Below are 18,477 nucleotides of genomic sequence, written 5' to 3'. Positions count from 1 at the left end.
GCCACAACACAATCCACAGAAAAATTTAGACCATCCAGCCCCACCCATCACCTGCAAAAATTATAGTAGAGGAGATTTGCGTGAGGCTCTTCTGGTGTCTCCTCCCCACGTGATTTGACATAGATGAGACGTCAGATCAATCACCCCTGTGATGTTTTGTCAGTTAGCAGCAAGTGTCATAGGACATGCAGTGCAGACCTGCAAGAAAGCTAGTTCCTTTTCCTTTTCCTTTCCCTGAAAATCAGGGGATGTTTTAAACAAAGGCGAGGGGACGGGATGTAAAAGCAAAAGGACTGAGGAGTAAAGTTTGCCATGCACGCTTTTTTCAATGTGGCATTTCCTAGGTGTGTTTTGTCTTCATTGTAAAATATTTTAACTTCATTGAGCAGTAACCTTTCCCCAAAGGAGTGAGTGAAAAAACAGTTCAGTAACTTTGTCTTGCAAGTAACACCTACATTGCTTATAAAATACATTAGCTAAATAAAACCTGCCTCCCTCCACCTTCTGGTGCATTTGCTTTGTGCATGGTCAGTTTCACTGTTGTCTTCTCTATAGTCAGTCCACATTCCCCTGTTGTTTATGTGGACTTTTCACACAGCAATAGGAGAGAAAGGAAAGACACTGACCTGGAACAATGTGATCTGTTAAATTACAAGCATTGGCAAGAGGATTTGGGACAGGAGCAGAAGCGATAACAAGAAGTAGCTACAACTCCTTCTTGGCCGTGATTTGCTATCAATGGTTGCGTCTTTGTCCACGTGTGTGTATCACTCAGGTCCATAGACACAGGATGTGGTGGTGGCACCCTGAAATGATTGAATGATGCAAAACAAATAAAGCCCAAGGCTAACTGTGCCATTCTAGCCCTGTGTAGGCAGCAGTGAGTAAGAAGGAACCTTCCCCCCACAGAAGGTATCAAAGCTTTGAATACAAGTTTGTGACTGCAAAGGAAATGAACTTTTAAAAATAAAGAGAAAGCTTTCTTCTGTGGTTTATTGACCTAAGCTAGGTCTCTAAACAATAAACAAAAGGACTTGGCCTGCCCCCCCCCCTCCCCCCAGGATACCTGTACTTGTGATTGTGATTGGTTATTTTATAGACAGACACTTGTGAGTGCCTTTGTCCTGCTAAAAAGTTGGCTTGTTCCAGATCTTTGATTGCTCGGCTTGAGCAGTTGATCATTCCTTCCTGCTCCTCCTCTGTACTTCAGCTGATGGTCTCAGTGTCATAAGGTTTCAGTGGCGGGGGGCTTTATTTATGTGGAGTAGGAAGTAGGGGAGAGTAATTGCAAATGCCCTTTCCTCATCCAGGGGTTGTGACTGCTTTGGAGGATAGGGTCATAATTCAAAATGATCTGGACAAATTGGAGAAATGGTCAGAGGTAAACAGGATGAGGTTTAATAAAGATAAATGCAAAGTGCTCCACTTAGGAAGGAACAATCAGTTTCACACATACAGAATGGGAAGCGACTGTCTAGAAAGGAGCCCTGCAGAAAGGGATCTAGGGGTTATAGTGGACCACAAGCTGAATATGAGTCAGTAGTGTGATACTGTTGCAAAAAAAGCAAACATGATTCTGGGATGTATTAACAGGTGTGTTGTGAGCAAGACAGGAGAAGTCATTCTTCCGCTCTACTCTGCGCTGGTTAGGCCTCAGTTGGAGTATTTTGTCCAGTTCTGGGCACCGCGTTTCAAGAAAGATGTGGAGACATTGGAGAGGGTCCAGAGAAGAGCAACAAGAATGATTAAAAGTCTAGAGAACATGACCTATGAAGGAAGGCTGAAAGAACTGGGTTTGTTTAGTTTAGAAACGAGAAGACTGAGGGGGGACATGATAGCCGTTTTCAGGTATCTAAAAGGCTGTCATAAGGAGGAGGGAGAAAACTTGTTCATCTTGGCCTCTGAGGATAGAACGAGAAGCAATGGGCTTAAACTGCAGCAAGGGAGGTTTAGGTTGGACATTAGGAAAAAGTTCCTAACTGTCAGGGTGGTCAAACACTGGAATAAATTGCCCAGGGAGGTTGTGGAATCTCCATCTGTGGAGATATTTGAGAGTAGGTTAGATAAATGTCTATCAGGGATGGTCTAGACAGTATTTGGTCCTGCCATGGGGGCAGGGGACTGGACTTGATGACCTCTCGAGGTCCCTTCCAGTCCTAGTATTCTATGATTCTATCTTCTTTCTGAGGGACTGATCCCAGGGTCTGGGTCACGTCCCTGCTCCCATCCATGCCTTTCAGGGGGAAGCAGGAATGCACAGTGAGCGCAGAGGCAGAAATAACTGTATGTCATGTTCCTCGCTGTGAATGTCAGCTAGGAGCCTGGGGAAGACTGAAAACCCTGGGGGTCTCTTACTTGGAGAGGCCAAAGAGCAAACATTTCAGGAGGGCCAAGATCTGCCTGAACTGATGGTAACAGCAAGCCTGGTCAGGTGTGCCCCGGGTATTTATCTAACAACAAGCTTTCCTGTGCCAGCGTCCTTCAGTCACTCTATCAGCTACATTTTGGCCTTCTCTTCTGGGCTTCAGTAAAGAGGGACCACCTGAGTAAAACAGAATCTCTCTGAGATCTCTCTCCTGAAGTTCCTAACCTCAGGGAGAGTAGAAAAGCACTCTGGAGAAAGGAGATGCGTCAGATTCAATGGACTTTTCTTTAAGTGGAAACACAGCTGTGAAGCTTACAGACTGCGCTTCTATTAGGGATTGTTCAGTCTGACCAGCCAGCATCACTATAGACTTTCCAGCTCTCATGAACTGAGAAATCCATTCTGAACAAGATTGAGTTTGATGGCCTTGTGTGCAGGCAGATGGATGTATTTTTAAAGAACAAGGTGCCAAAAAGCTCCACAGTTACATTACTGAAGCAAAGCTCATTTTTTGTGGTTTGAAAAGTGGAGTGTCAGGACTTCAGGGCCTTTTTTTTCCCCCTTCAGGTCAAAACTGAAGCTTGGGCGGAGCACTGAACCCTGCTTGTTCCCTGACTTTGTTCTCCAAAAGCTCTCCTGAGCTTGTCCTCGAGTGCAACACCTCTGTTCCTAGAGAGAGGTTCAGTATCTGTCCCTGGACTTGATAACGGCAAAACCGAAGTCACCTCTGACTTGTAGATAAAAGCAAGACACAGGGAGGGGCCATGCAGTGGAAGCTGGTAGAAGTGAACCTGGGCCAATACCCTGACCCCTTTGGGAGGCTCCGCTGTTCTTTTCCATCTAACCTTCCAATCAGTATTTCTGTTCATTTTGGATCACCTTCTGCTTCTCGTGCTCTCTGTCAGCTGGACTCTTGGGCACTCACTGGAGCTACTTGCGCATGAAGCTCCTATTCAACGGCATCGGGGGGACAGAACCTGCCACCCAGATTGCCCCGGGACTGGGAAACTTGAATCGTGTGGCCTGCTTATTTAAACTGAATTGATAGGACATCTCTGGCGTGGGGCGTGCATCTGAAAAACCTCCCCTCTGTGTCAGAGGACAGAAGGTCTCTGGTGAGAGCCAAGGATTGGGAACAAAGAGGAGCCGAGCCAAACCATTTCTCCAGGGACGCACACGTTCGCCCAGTCAAGCCAATATAGGTACTGGCAATGGTTCAGAAGCCGGAAAGCTGCTCCTAACACTTCATCCTGATTGGAGCTGCCTGGCTCTGTGCATGCCTGGGCTTGTAATTACTGTAGGTCTAACCCTTTCGATTAAAAATGGCGACAGCTGCTGGCTGAATTGTCAAAACCACAGTGAGTCTTTGAGTCTCTGGGCCAGGGACAAAGGGAAAGCCCCCGGCGTGGGATAGGGCAGCCCAAATTACATCCTTCCTGCAAAGACCCTTCTGGGCCGCTACAGTGGCACAGAGCCATCAAACCACAAGCCCCCCTGCACCTTCAAGGGCCCCTTGCCTGCCTGTGGCCCACCCAGGCCTCCAGCAGGGGGCAGTCAGAGTGGAGCTGGCAAAGGCAGCCTGGAGGCTCCCAGCGTGGGTCTGGTGTACTCAGGGCGCCCACTGGGGTTCTGTCCCTGCACCGCCATTTAGTTGGGCTAAAGGGGCTGCAGCACAGGAGTGAATGAGAACAGGATCCTGACTGAAAGGAGGAGCAGATGCCCCCCAGCCCCATACATTGGGATTTGATTCTGCTAGTGGCTGCACCGCCGAGCGGGCGGGAGGGGATGGCATGAATAGAAGAGTCCCGCTGACCCTCAGTAACATCTCTAGGATGGCAGCACCCGCAGGCCCCAGGCAGGATGCTAGGTTCCCATTATGCTGAGCTATGTCCTGATGCAGGCAGACGCTGCCCAGAATGCCGGAGGGATGCCGCAGATTGAGGGCAATGCCTATCTGGGGGGCAGTGGGAAAAACAAGAGGTTATCGGTCTGTGAGAAAATGCCCCTGACCTGACTGGAGGACAGAGAGTCCAGGAGGGAAGTCTGAGAGCTGGGCCTTGTAAAATACCAGTAAAGTCTCGCTCTTGTGTGACTTTTTCAGGCCTCGGTCCCCAAGCATTTTGCAAAGGAGGGTGAGCATCCGTTTCCCAGCTCACAAGTCAGGCAGGAAGGGAAGTGACTTCTTCGAGCAAGGAATGGATCCCAGAGTTCTTCAGTGCCCTATCCACTGGGCAATGCTGCCTCATGTCGACATGCAAGGCTCTCTTCTAATCTCTGCCGGGGCTTACCTTCCTCCTCCCGTTGGTAAGACGCATTCCACCCCTGGCCTGACAGCAGCGAGTGCTGAGGTTTAATTGGTTGCACCATGTCTTGGGATCTTGTGATGGAAGGCAGTACAGAAAGCAGAGAACATCCCCTTTCCCGGCTGACACTCTCCCCCTCCAGGACGACAGAGGTAGAGAGCAGGTGACCGTCTAACAGTCTGGGGAGGCAGGTGGGTTCTGCAGAGACAGAGGGGGCTCAGGATTCTGAACGCACACATTTGGGCTCCAGCGGTTCAGTATCAGCGTAGCGTGTGTGATGAGCCCTCCGTCGAGCGCGACGGTGATCAGACACAGCTCGTCCATCCCTGGCTTCTATGAACTGCCGCTTGGCTTCTCTCTGGGGCCTCACAACTCTCTCTGCTAATGGCGAGAGAAGCTCTTCAGCGCTATATGCACCCAGGAACCCTGCTACTCCTCCTGACAGAGCCTACTCACGCACCTCTCATTATGGATGAGGCTTGTTTGGTAGGTGAGGCTCCGTTCTCAGTGGCACCACATTCCAGCGCCCTTTCTCACGGTCATGGCCTGCATGGCACGAAGAGGCTCTTTTTGCGGGGGGAGCGATGGAACGGGACACCTCTCTTTAGTGGGCTGTGGATTCCAAGGGTGCGCTAGCTGAAGCGGGCAGTGCAAGCCGAATCGCACAAGAACATGGAGGGGTGCGACATTTGCTAATGCCCTCCTCCTCCCCCCATTGAACCTGAAGGCACATCATAAAACCGAGGCCGTGCAAATGCGCGCTCCAGAGATCGCTGCTCTGACGGGGTCACGCTGAATGTGTAGGAAACGTTCCCCCCGGCACAGAGCCAGCATGCTTGTACTTGGAGATGGGTGGCCTTTCTGTGGGTCACGTTCCCATGGGCTCATCGCTTGCACGACAAGTCTCTGGATTCTGACAGGGAGTAGAATGGGGGAGCGGACTCAGCCCCGTGGTTGTTGGAGCAAAAGTGGGGACTGTGCTGGGGGGAGGAGGCTTTGCGGTACATGTTTGGGTTCTGTATATTGGGTGGCTAGTTGTAGAGCAAATCAAATGGGAGGAATGATAATGCAGATAATCTGATCAGGAACATTTACTCAACTCGTAAATCCCCCCCAGACTCCCTTTTGACTTCCTTCAGTCAATTAATCAATAGAATTTTTATTCTTTAGTTAATGTGTTTGAGGCAGGAGTGAATGGAGAAGATGGTTATATAGGATAAAATAGTAAGGCTGGAGTTGTCTGCGGGTCAGGGATCTTAGGAAGTGGGAGTTTTATTTCTAGCTGCGTCACTACCTTTTTGTTTCATGGGGAAGTCACTCAACTTGGTTTACAGTGCTTCAGTTTACCAGTCTTAGAAATGGGTATACTGCTACTCTGTTTGGGTTTCAGGAGACTTTTAGGCATGCTTGCTGAACTATGTTTGTAAGTAGAGGTATAACAAGTCCAACTCTGCTGTAAAATCAGTGTTCTCCCCCGTTGTTGGCTATTTTACTCTGAGAGTTTTACTCTGTCTGCATGAGCCTGCACAAACAGACAAATTCCATGCAGCTGGTTTTGAGAGGCGAGCATTAGTAAGCACCTGTGGATTTGCTGGAGGGTTGTGGTAAGAAGATCTAAAGAAGTAATGGGATTTTCAGATGCACCTACATGACTTCGAAGCACGCCAGTCCCACTGGAAGTCAATAGGACGATCCAGTATGATCGCCCCCTAAAAGGCTTTGGGCTCCTGCCTCACGTTGTGGATTTGTCTTTTCAGAATGGTTTAAATGGAGAAGGCAAGCCACTCCTACAGCGTTAGTCATCATGTGTCGCATGTTAAAGTCCACTAAAGCGAGACACAGAAATTCTGTGCATGAGACTGTCTGCATCCCACAGTGCTCAGCTGGTTCTTCTAGCCCTGTTGAATCTCTTGGCTTTTCTCCATTCTTATTTTTGGCTTTTTGCCCACTCCTACACCCCCTCAATCAGCAATACCTAGCCAGAGTCCAATGTGACACCCTCTCCCCCCCAATGTACACACCTCCCCACTGCGGAGTTGGCCAGAGTGTTATTGCTGTGGATGCAAAAGCAGACGCGGCCCTTTGCAGTTCGTAGTGGTAACCAACTAGAAAGTGCAAAGAGCAGCCCAGCCCTCTCCCCATCACCCTCTGCACCTAACTGGTGTAAATAGAGCTACATGCTGCAACCCACCTCTTGGGTATAGCAAGGGATGGTTCCTCTTGCTCAGAGCTGCCTCCACTTGGACCCAGAGGGACCCAAGGCTTGCCAAAGCCTCACCTCCCTCTTTGAAAGGTCAGCCCCATTGTGTTTTTTGGGAGCGTAGGATATAAACCCATTGCAGAAATTCTCATTACACAGTTCTCCCTGCAGAGCTGCATTTGCTCTTACTGCTATCGAAAGGGGATTAGTTTTTCCCCTTTAAATAAAACTGGACTAGGTTACAGATGAAATCTGAGTACTCTTACCGAATCCCATCCCAATAGAAACTGCTTTCCAGGTCACATCCTAGCCTCCTGCTGGACACTGGTCCAAACTACAAACCCTCCTAACAGCTCTTTAATAACTCTGCCCAGAAGGAAAAATCTGTCACCTTTCCCTCTGTGGTTTCTCCTCTGTTCTCATGCGCTGGAGGAATGAGATGAAGCCGGGAGGCTCGTGGGAAATCCAGCTGCTGATGGAGAACACTCATTTCTTTAGTGTCTGAGGAGAACCGCAATAGCTTTGGTGAAGGGATGTGTGTGTGGGTGGGTTTGGAGGGGTGAACCGTTATGACCCATACATTTCAGAAGAACCACAAACACTTTATAGTAACAAAGGGTGGAAAAAGAGAGAGCTTTTCTGCAATGCATGTGACTTTTCGCTGAGGTTTGGAACCCCACGGTATATTCCAGGCCACAGTGTTTGCGTGTCAGTCTTGGTGAGCTTGCTTTCTCCCACAAGCCTTTCATGCAGTTGCCGTAGTGAGTGAGAACTCGGCCTAAATGTGCTTTTCTTTTTTTCCCCTTTTTTTGCAGCTCAAGCTCTCGTTTACATTGGACAAGGAAAGCGGGATGCCTCAAGGCTGTTATATCTATCAGTATCGGGACAGCAACAAGTAAGTCCCGCAGATGGTCGTACACAGGGCAGATAGAAAGGGACACCTACAAGAAAATTTCCCTGATGACGTGCCCCATGCTCCCTTTCATTGGCAGAAAGATCAGAATTGCTTGCACTACTTAAATGGAGAGTACGTAGCTTTCAGCCTAACCTAAGACTTGCCGAGGCCCGCATGCACAAATGGGTCAGACAAAAGGTCAGGCCAGCACCCAGCAGAGGCTCATGTTCTCAAGTCTTTTGTTGTTTACATGGTGGCTGTTAGCAGCCCTGCACTCTCCAGCTACAGAGTGTTTGCTCTGAAATTCTGGGATGCTTTGTTTTGGGGCGATTCTGATGGCGCGGAGGTAGCTCCTCATTTCCTTCCCATCACCTGTTTGCTCTCTGCTCACACACACATGCAGAATTCACTTCCTGCCTTGTTCTTTGTGCTTTCTGAAATCCAAGCGTAACCAAATAACCTGCTTTTATAAAACCTGTCCTGATACCCAAACTGGAGCAGAGAGTCCTCAATTTCTAGGGAGTCCTGAATATTTTTACTAGCTGTTGTAATGAGTTGGCAGCCAAGGTATTTTTATTTCAAATCACATTCTCATTATCAAGTTGACAGCAGCAGTCCAGTTTAAGATATTTCTGTTGCCATGCTTGATAAGGTATTACAAATACCAGATTATCTGAAATGTACAGTCTTTTCACCTGCACCCAGGAGTTATATTTTCCTCCAGATTTTGCAGTTTAACTTAGAGGAAGGGAGTATTGAAAATTGTTCAAGGGCAGCCCACATTTGGACCTGCCTTAAAAGGATGTGGAGAACAATTCCTGAAGTATTTCAAACAAAATCCGTCTCTTTTTAAGCAGACAACCCATTTTATGTATGTAAGTGTTTATTTAAAGAGGGGACAGTTTTTCCAAGAGGAACAACATATAACTGCCCTACTCCCCTTCTATCTCGTTAGCTGCAGTTTAAAGGCCTATGCACAAAGCTATCCACTAAACAGCTCAGCCCAGGAAGCATAAATACAAAGAGTCAGTAATGACAGCTCCACAGGCAGAAAAAGGAAACGCGCTGGTTAAATGCAATGGGATCAAATCCACAGAGAAAGAAGGTTCGTTTTACAAGCTTCTAGCAGGAGATGGCACACAATGGGCAGTGGGGGAAAACATAAAACTCTTAGACCTATTGGCTGGGTGGGTTCCTTTGAGGATGTTTATAGATCCGGCACTTCTAATTGTGCAGCATATATCTAGAAAATCAGCAGCCCTATTTTCTGCCGCCTCACTGCATGCCTTTGTGCACCCTTGTCCCATTGTTTTAAGAAACTTCTGAGGCAGTGGGGCTATTTTCTTAGGCCAGTCACATTTCATTGCGAAAAGCTTCTAAGCTTCTTTCTTTCGGTCACTTTGCTGGTATCAGTAAAAAAGGAATCCGATGCGCTGAACCGTCAAGTGAGAAACAAAGTCACTAAAAACCATGTTTCCTGGTTCGCAAAGCTTGACCCTACTCTTGGGCTGTTACCTACAGCTTTAACGTGACTGTCCCAATTTTCCCTTTGCATTTTTTTTCCTGGCCTGGTGTACACACAGCTAATAAGGAACAAGCTATGCCTGGAGAAGTACTCGTATACAGGTATAAATGTGTTCCCACCAGACAGCCTGTATTGTGTCAGCTGTCTTAGCGTCATTCAAATGGTACATTTTTTTGTGTGGACAGTGTCTCCGAGTGTTTGTGGTCAAGCGAGAAACGTTGACGTAGTCTGTGTGTTGGTGTGAGGTGTGAGAGAGGTTGGATGTGGAAATGGTCCCTCCGTGTAGGGAAGCCTTCAACACTTTAAAGTGCGGCTCTGTCTGTTCCCACATTGTGCGTTGGGAGTGCTCCATGTCTGTTCTCAGTCAGTCAATCCTGCTTCTTCCTCCCAAGCCTTGTGTCCCTCCTCACTTCAGCTAACCCTGCTCTGGCCAGAGGGGCGCAGCAGAGAGCAGCGTACAGTGGCCTTGCTTTTCTGAACAAAGGTGTCCTCTTTTTGAAATCTCTACCCTTAAAATGTAATTATCAAAGTAATTGCATTTGCTGTGGCCTACACTCCGAAGAGCAAGTAGTATGCAGGCGCTCACCAAGTGTGAGGTACTGGAATCGGTGGTCCTTACAATCAGCAGTATGTGTTCCATTTTCATTAACTCCTCACTGTAGCAGCTATCCCGGTCTCGTGCTCCCAGCACGGGGGCTATGGGTCGGTTGCTGTGTACTGTTTGTAAATCACCCGGGCAGGGAGGAGGGGGTTTAAATTGTGACAGGATGAACAACACTCTCTGTGCGTATGCACGCCTGGGCAAGGGGAGCGCGGCTCCATTCATCTTTGTTCTTCTGACCATGAAAACCCTGCGATTGTCAAATTGACCATTTGTACATTTCCTCTCTTAGCACCTTCCTCCAATGCCAGCGGATGCATCTCCATTACCGCTGTATTGCCTACCTCCCAGAGTGGCGGGGGGGCGCTTTCCCAGGCTCTGTGCTACAAAGAACCCCCTCCCTACAGTTTGCGGGAGGAGAAACAAAAGAAGTAAGAAGAATTTTCTGATCCGCAAAAGCCTTCTGTTGGCTGTTAGCTAGCTTCTATTGCGGGGGTGTGCGTGTGTGCATGCACGCACACGCAGATATGATTGGACACACTGCTGTGGTCCCTATGCAGAATCTCAGCCTAGAGCTTATTGTTTACCGGGTATCACAATTAACTGCACCGAGAGGTTTGGATTTTGATATGCTCCAGCTAGGAGTGCTTTTGAAAAGGAGGTGTGCCGCTTCAAACCTTGTGGCCAATGTCATCTTTGCCAATGACCTCTCTGCCACAAAACCAGACCCCTTCCTTGAGGCTCTGTGCCAAGTTGTCACGTCCAGGGAAATGACAGCAGCTCTACCGAGAGCACTCCAGCATGACCACAGCCAGTGGGGGGGGGGGGCGGGTTGTAGGTCAGAGGTGGAGTAGAGGCTTGGAGCTACCCTCACGTTGTGCATGATTATGAAGAGGGTCACTTATGCCGTTAGAGGAGGTAACCTAACAATGGAACTCTCAAGGCTGGGGAACCTTTTTTGGGTCGGGGGCCACTGACTCTCAGAAAAATCAGGCGGGGGCCGCACAGAAGTGAGAAGCAAAACAAAAAAACCTCCCTAATCCCTCACTGACATGGCCCCCAATTGAGAAGACAGCCACTCCCCACAATTCCCTCCCACACCTGAGCCTAGTAGATTTTTGTGTGCTCCCGCCCTGCAGTGTGGCATTAGGGGGGCTGGATCACCAGCACGGTCTCCCCCAATGCAGGGGGGCCCCCCTGAGCCTCGGGGGCCAGATCCAGACAAGCTGGGGGCTGCATCTGACCCCTGGCCTGAGGTTTCCCACCCCTGATCTAACTGGAGGTAGGAGGCTGTAGGGCCGTATTGGCCTAGCTTTGCCCCTTGTTTCACTGTGTCCTCTCGGCCCTCACCTGCAGCCACTAGATATCTCATTGTGACCTCAAATACTTTCCCTTCCAGTACAGAGATTGTAGCCCCCGATACAGGGATCTGTGTGAGGATCCGCAGATCTAAAACTCTGTTCCTCTGCTCCCTGGGCAACCGCCACATCCCAACAGCTGTGGTTGACAGCGGCTGGCAAGCTGTGAGCCTCGTGGGCCCAAGCCACAAAGGACGTGCACCCACAGGGGTCCCGACAGGCCTGCTCGCAGGGTGTTGGATTGTTCCAGTCACACTGCTTAATCCTGCAGGGGACACCAGGAGTTGTCTGTGCAACTAGGCAGATGCCCAGCCAGCTGCTATGACAGAACTTGCTGCAGACTTGCCCCAACCTCGCTCTGGCTTTTTTCCTGCCCTGCAGCCCCTCCTCTCTTTCCTGGCTTCTGACTGAGGCTCTGGCTCCAGGCTAACCCTAGGCCTGGCCGCCATGCCCCGGCTGCCACAGTTTGGATAACGGCACTGTGCTGAAAAGGCCCATTTTTCCCATTTTTTTAAAGGGATGCAGGGAGACAGCTCTTGCGGTCTTTCTCCCCAACACAAGAGCAGGGCTGGGAGTGTTTCGAGCCATAATGGGAAGCTGACTGGCAACATGAAGGATGCTCCAAAGAAGGAGATTGAGTTGACTTTGGAAAATCCTGGACAATTTGTCCTCGGACCAAGAGGAGGCGGAACTCAGAGATCATTTGGCTTATGGCTGATCCTATAGAAGAAATGAGGTGCAAGAAAAGCTCTGTCCTGCATTTGCTGTAATCAGCATAGAGATCAGACATGTTTTCTATGTACTATCTGTCAAGCTAGGCAGGCTCTTACATGGCACCCCACCCTTCCATCCTACTTTCTGAGAGTCTAAGCATAGTAGGTCCAGATTCCTAATTATTTTCCATTCCTCTGAAGTCTCTCCAATTGGCAGAGCTCTCTCAGAAGGAGTGCAGTTATTCCAGGCTCTCTCTTACCCAGAGACGTAAAAGAGAGGTGCTGCCGTTCTGTGACAAGATGCATCCGATTAGGCACCCCTATTTGCAGTGGGGTTTTTTGCTTACATAGCACATTGCGAGCTTCAATCTAATGTGCTGTCCGTGATCACCTCCGTCTTTCAGCATTATACTGGTTTCCAGGTCTCTCCCTCCCATTATGGATGACTTTTCCTCCGATATATCAACTTCCATTTTTCCAATGAATTTCATTTTAATTCCTCACCATGGTTTGGATTTGTGTCAGGATTATGAATATGCGGTGGGGCTTTGTATGTTATCTTTGGAGTCGCTTTCTAACCCCAAGAGAACAGGATCTCAAATAGAAACACACTTAGAGACCTTTTCCTGAAGCAGTGATCGTATATGGATCGTTTTTCATTTCCATGGATCCCCAAGAGATTTATAGACACAGCTGATACACAAACTAGGCAGGGAGCATGTCATGCCTCAATGAAATGTAGCCACCTTTGGGCAGCTTTACACAACTCTTTAGAACAGGAAGTGAAAATATCTTTCCACTGAAACAGAAAAATGCCTCTCCTCTCTCCCCATACAACAACGGTGAGTGGTACATTGTGACAGCCTGAAATACCAGCCTTCCAAATGCCGAGGTGTATCCACTGACAAGCTATGGATGAATAATGTTCTCTGCATTACCGAGCTCTCTTCTGCAGGTTTTCCATAAAGTGAATTTAAGACAGGCAATTATGACCCAAGACTTCTATCAGGAGAGCAAGCCTGCAATTGTAACTGAATTGTCTGAACAAGTCGTTTATCACTTACACATTAACTGACTGCTTTTATTGCTGCTATTCTCGGCTGCCATGGGTATGATGCAGTCAGAGCTTCTGCAAACCGTCATTACCCCGCATTTATTCCTGTTTTCAAGGAGAGTATTTTATTCGACGTGGTATGGGCATAAGGTAGGAGCCAGCTGCTCCAGCTCCATTGGCTTTTTCCGTTCACCTGACAGATACATCTCAGACTCGTTGAACTTCAGCACAGATGAGTCACTTTTCTGTCAGATGTAAATCAGGTGAGCTAGTGGCGCCAGGGTGGCAAGTTTGAGTTTAGACTTTCCGAGCGGTCCACACACATAGTTTGTGCAAACAGCTCCCCTGCTGCCCATGCAGCTGTGTGCATGCAGGTCTAAAAAGCCTGCCCCGTGGTATTGCCAAGTGTCATGTCCCGCACGAGGCGGCACCAGTTCAATTGTCATATTTAAATGAGATTCACTGGCCTGCCTCGGAATTTTTTATTTCATAGCAGCCAGCAAAAAAGGCATTTTCTCCTACTCTGATTGGTGTGGGTCGGAGAGATTGCTTAGGTAGCAGTTCCTCTGATTTGGCTTGAGTTGCACCTAGACTGTCAGAAGTGCCCTCTGTGATGTAGTGGGCAGGCCGTACGCTGTGTTCGGGCTATGGGTGACCCCTACTGACTGGTATCTGTAAGCACTACACCGCAGGGAGTGCCACCGGAGGAGCCTACGGCCACGTAGACAATGACCCAACCGGTTCTTACCTGTTGAGGGCCGGGATGGAACAAAGGCAGTGAGTGTTGGGGGAAGGGTCAGTTTTCTGGCTGGGAAACATGAAGGGAACAGACTAAGCTGAGGGTTGAGGGGGCGATGGATCCCCACCTAACCCAAGGGGTCTGAGGCACCCTGGCCCTAATGACTGTAACCACATCACGTCTGTGCTGTGGTGTATCCTGGAGAAGCAATAAACCCCCTCTGTTCTACTGGATGGCAGAGTCTATTCTGGCTATTATGGGGGTGCAGGATCGGGGAGAACCCCGACGTGCCGTCACGCCCTCCCGTGCCAGTCTCCAGTTCCAGATCTGCAGCTTCACCAAATCCCAGGGATTTCAATGATGCAAAAAACCCAGCATGTATGTGTATAAAATCCCATGCTGGAGACAAGTAATTGCTTCATACGTAGGGTTGATAGGCTGAAGCTATTAAATGCCTTATTTGGATTTCGGACTCAGTCTAGGCCTCAACATTGCATTCTTTAGTTGTAGGCGATCACCTAAGGCCATATCTGCGCTTCAGGGTGAGCTCAGGTGATCAGCCTGGGTTAGCCTGGGCCAGGAGAGAGTAGCCACATTGCAAAGCCACATCTGGAGTCCTGTGTTGCTGGTGTGTGTCGCTAAGACTTCTGGGGACATATCCCAGAGTTCTTTGTGCTGCAGTAAGCTGAGTTCTGTTGGCTTCTTCTCGGAGAACTTCTCCTGTGCTTCCAGGCAGCCACAGAGAATTGTGGGACAGCTTTGGAGGACTTTCTGCACCCGAGCAATTTAACCTAAGTGCTAAGTAGATGCGTTACCAGCCTGCGTGAAAGCTTCACTATGCCTGTTGCCTAAGCTCACAGTCATGCCAGCTTGCCTGGGTTTAAAGCACCACTACACTCAGGTGGGAGGAGCCATTGGGACCATCCCAGGATAAATACCCGAGTTAGCTCCGCAGTGAGGACAGACCCTCAGAAAGAAGGTGGCTGAGCAGGATGGAGTTCCGCTATATGATGCAGAGACTCTTGTTATCCATTTGGCTGAGTTGTTCCCAGGCTGTACCCACAATGCGGTACATTCTTCACCTGCCAAAGAGTAAATCTCTGAGTGAGTTGGCTCTACATGTCCGGTAATATACAAAGACAGATCAGTCCGCCTGCCTTCTGCACAGGGTTGGTCTATGTTAAACTGTCAGGCAGAATGAATCCAGATGTTGTCCAAGGAAATGCAGTCCTGTTTGAATCAGATGTGGGCTCGGTTTTGTACACGCTACAACAACCGAGGTTGCAGGACATGCACCAAACAACCAGAGACGTCCTGAGGCAGGCAGTGGAATAGCTGCTCCTGCGCAGAAGGGACCGTGTTGCAGTTTCATTCTGAGGAAACCGGGTTCTTTCAAAGTCCAGGGTACTGAGTGGCTGTCAAAATTGTAAACTTCCTGATAAGTGTTCAGTGCCTGGTCTTTCCAGCTGTGTCCCTTCCCTGGCAGAACCCTGCCCTCTCATCTGACACCCTGCTCCTTAGGAGCCGGTTTCTGTTTTCCAGGTGTAGAAACAGGGACTGTGGGAATCCTCATGGCATTCCTGTGTTGTGGGTACACTCTATGTTGTTATGCAAACAGCATTGTGTAGGGATGTCCGGGCACCTTCCGTCTTGGTGCCCAGATGGAAGTTGACAATTCCACAGCACTTTCCAAATGAAGGCTCAGCGAGTCCTCTGGAATCCTGGCTAGTTTTCCTGCTCGTGCGGCGTGTCCAAAACTCTGCTGCTGCTGCTGATACCCTGTGCAGTTCTTGTGCTGTCAGCATTTCTCTCCACAGTGCCAGGGTATCAGAGTAAGGAGACGTCAGCTCTGTCCTGCTCTGATCAATGAGCTGCATGGCCCTCTAATGCCGGGAGAAATCATTCTGTTCGCGTTGCGCCATTCCTTTCGGAGCGACTCTTAGCGGCGCCTATATCCTCGTGTGTTAAGCCAGTCTCTTAGCAGCTTCAGCCTGCACCTGTTGGGAAGAGACGCAAACCCCCTCCTGAACGGGGGATGTCTAGGTATCCAGGAGCTGTCAGGAAGACAAGCCGCATAGCCGCAAGCAAAGCTGAGGCACAGAAAAGGGCTGTTTCCATGTCTACATGATCGTTCACTTAACCGGACTTGAGGAAGCAATCGAAAGCACGTCTCTGCATACCTTGTCTGAGGCCGAGGCTGGGTCAGCGCCACTCCCCTGAGAACACTGCTTCTTTAAAACGTGTCAGCAGCCACGTTCTCATTCAGCCACGTCCCCTGCACTAGCACTCAGGAAGGCGGGCCAGCGCCAGTCTGAATGTCTAGGAGGAAAAAGTTCTCTCCTCCCCTCCCTACCCCTCCCCACCCCGCTGCCTCTTCCATAGAGTCGTTTTCCGCCTTGCAGCAACCCAAGTGGCTCCGCTGATTGTCTTCGTTTACCAGAAACACTCACTTTGAGCTGTGATCCGGCTAGAAAAACGTCAGCCCTATGGGTAGGGGCTTTGGCTTGGCATTTGGGTTTGGTTTTGCACCAGATTTTTTGTAAAATGGGTGTAAACAGGAACCGGAGCAGGACTAGTGCCTGTGCCCTGGGCTGTTGTGTCTTAACACCCTACGACTCCATGAGAACTCCCATAGGAAACCAGGTGAAATCGTTTTCTGAAATTGGTGTAGGTGGGTGCTCCTTTAGGCGTTGGGTGCAGATTGTGTTGGAGGTAAATAAATGTAGAGAAGCCAGGCTGGTGAATTTTTCAATTTGCTTCCCACGTCCTGCAGGACATGGTAGGTCACTTGCCAAGGAAAGCCGGGGAGTAGCAGATGAGTGCGCATCTTTTGCTTCTTTAAAATGTATAAAAATGCCTGGTGAGGGTTCAGAGCTGTCAGACGGCAAATGGGAACCTGTCACTGAGTTATGTTTACACCTCGCTGTTGGCAATCCGGCCTAAACTTTCAAATCCATTGGAAATAAAAGCTGGGGATTTGGAGTGAGCTTGTTACAGGGGATGTTTAAAAAAATAAAAGAGTGCTTCTCCACTAAAAATAAAAGCAACGCAGCTTTCCGATGGGGCCGTGATCCCGCTACGTTCTCTGGGTTCTGTCGGTCATACATGATTAGATACCTTCTGGCAGCATAGTCTCCTTCTATGCTCTGTACAACGCCCCGCGCTCGGACAGTGCTCGGCAAGTGGCACGTTCGGTCCACCACAGAATAGGAAAAATCTTTTCTTTGGTGTTGACTCGGCTTTTTTTTCCTCAGTTTACCAAACCATAGGAACAAACTACCACGGGAGGTGGGGGATTCTCCATATCAAGATTAGTTTCTTTTCTAGAAGAGCTGATTGAGTCAGACACATGTCATTGGGCTCAATACAAGAGTCACTGAGTCTATAGCCTGCCTTCTAGCAGCTCAGACCAGGTGATTAATGGTCTCTTCTGGCCTTCAAATCTAGGAATCTGTGCAGAGCTGTTCCTTGTTTGTGTTGGATGTCACAGTAGGGATGTCAACGTGTAGTCATTTACATGATTAACCGATAAGCCTGGGTTTCTCCTAATCCTAATGACTACACCCACACACACCCCCTTGTTGCCTCTGTATACCAGCTCCTGCAGAGCCCCCTGCTCCCCCCCACCCTGCTGCCTCTGATAAAGAGGCAGCAGCACAGAGGTTACGGGAGGGTGGAGCGAGGGCAGACGGGAGCCGGTACATGCGAGAAGCCGCCTTTCAAGCTGACTCCCTGCACATAACGGCTTGGCTCCCACCTGCCCCCATCCCACGCTGCTGCCTCAGATAGAGAGGCAGCAGCATGGAGGAGGAGGCAGGCAGGAGACGGTACACATGGGAAGTCGACTTTCAAGCTGTGTGTAAACGGGTAACTGCAAAAAAAATCCAGCGGTTACATATTTACACAAATACACATCACTTAACATCCCGAGTGTAAAGGAGCAACTTTGACTGAAACCCATTGGAATGTCGGCTTTGCCTGACCTGTGAGAACAAGGAACTGGTTCCTGCCCCTTGGACCTCTCAAGCTGAAGGCCACTTGCTTGAAATTACGTCCTCAAACATCAGAAGCCAGATGTCAGCTTTCCTTTAATTTGCTGCAAGTGGCTTTGCTCTGCTCATGGGCCTGTTCCTCTCACAGCTGATTCTCTGAAGTTCACCTCCACTGGGTACTCTTAGTGATGAAATCCATGTCCCCTCCCTTGGCCTGCCAACCCTCCCGGTTTCGCTGGGAGTCGCTCAAATTGGACTCGAGCTTCCTGAGGCTCCTGAAGCCAAACGGGGAGATGGGCTGCTAGAAGCTCAGTGTCACAGCGTGGCTAAGGCAGGCTCCCTAACCCTCTGTGCCATACCCGGAAGCAGTCAGCCGTCCCTGCATCCCTTAGGTGGGAGGAGACCTCTGGGCAGGGGGTCTCCACGTGCTGCCCACGCCCTGCCTGATGACCCCACAGCTCTCGTTCGGTGGGAGCTGTGGCTAGTGGGATCTATGGATGTGGTGCCTGCAGGCAGGGGCTGCATGCGGAGCCACCTACTTCCCCCCACACCCACCCACCCACCTAGGGGCCACAGGGAAGGGTTGGCCACTCACAGAAGTGGAGCAGGGCCAAGGCAGACAGAGAGCCTGCCTTAGCTCCTCTGCAATGCCGTTTAGAACTTGGAGCCCCCTGAGATGAGCACTGCCCAGCAGTAGAGCCCACAGCCCAAGCCTCCTTCCTGCACCCAAAC

At 49.6% G+C, this 18,477-nt stretch overlaps 1 protein-coding gene across 2 annotated transcripts in view; it reads left to right on the top strand.

Annotated features, from left to right (window-relative positions):
* DIS3L2 (DIS3 like 3'-5' exoribonuclease 2) overlaps positions 1-18,477 on the top strand; it is a 260,081-nt gene that overhangs the window by 193,442 nt on the left and 48,162 nt on the right. For both annotated transcript variants that reach the window (XM_075938150.1, XM_075938149.1), the window contains one exon: positions 7,684-7,763. In XM_075938150.1, the coding sequence (XP_075794265.1) occupies positions 7,684-7,763 (80 nt within the window). The remainder of the gene's footprint in view (positions 1-7,683; positions 7,764-18,477) is intronic.

This window comes from Pelodiscus sinensis, chromosome 10, assembly GCF_049634645.1.
Source record: "Pelodiscus sinensis isolate JC-2024 chromosome 10, ASM4963464v1, whole genome shotgun sequence".
Taxonomy (NCBI): Eukaryota; Metazoa; Chordata; order Testudines; family Trionychidae; genus Pelodiscus; species Pelodiscus sinensis.
The sequence above is the reverse complement of the archived record's forward strand: the minus strand, read 5'-3'. Positions and strand labels throughout refer to the sequence as shown.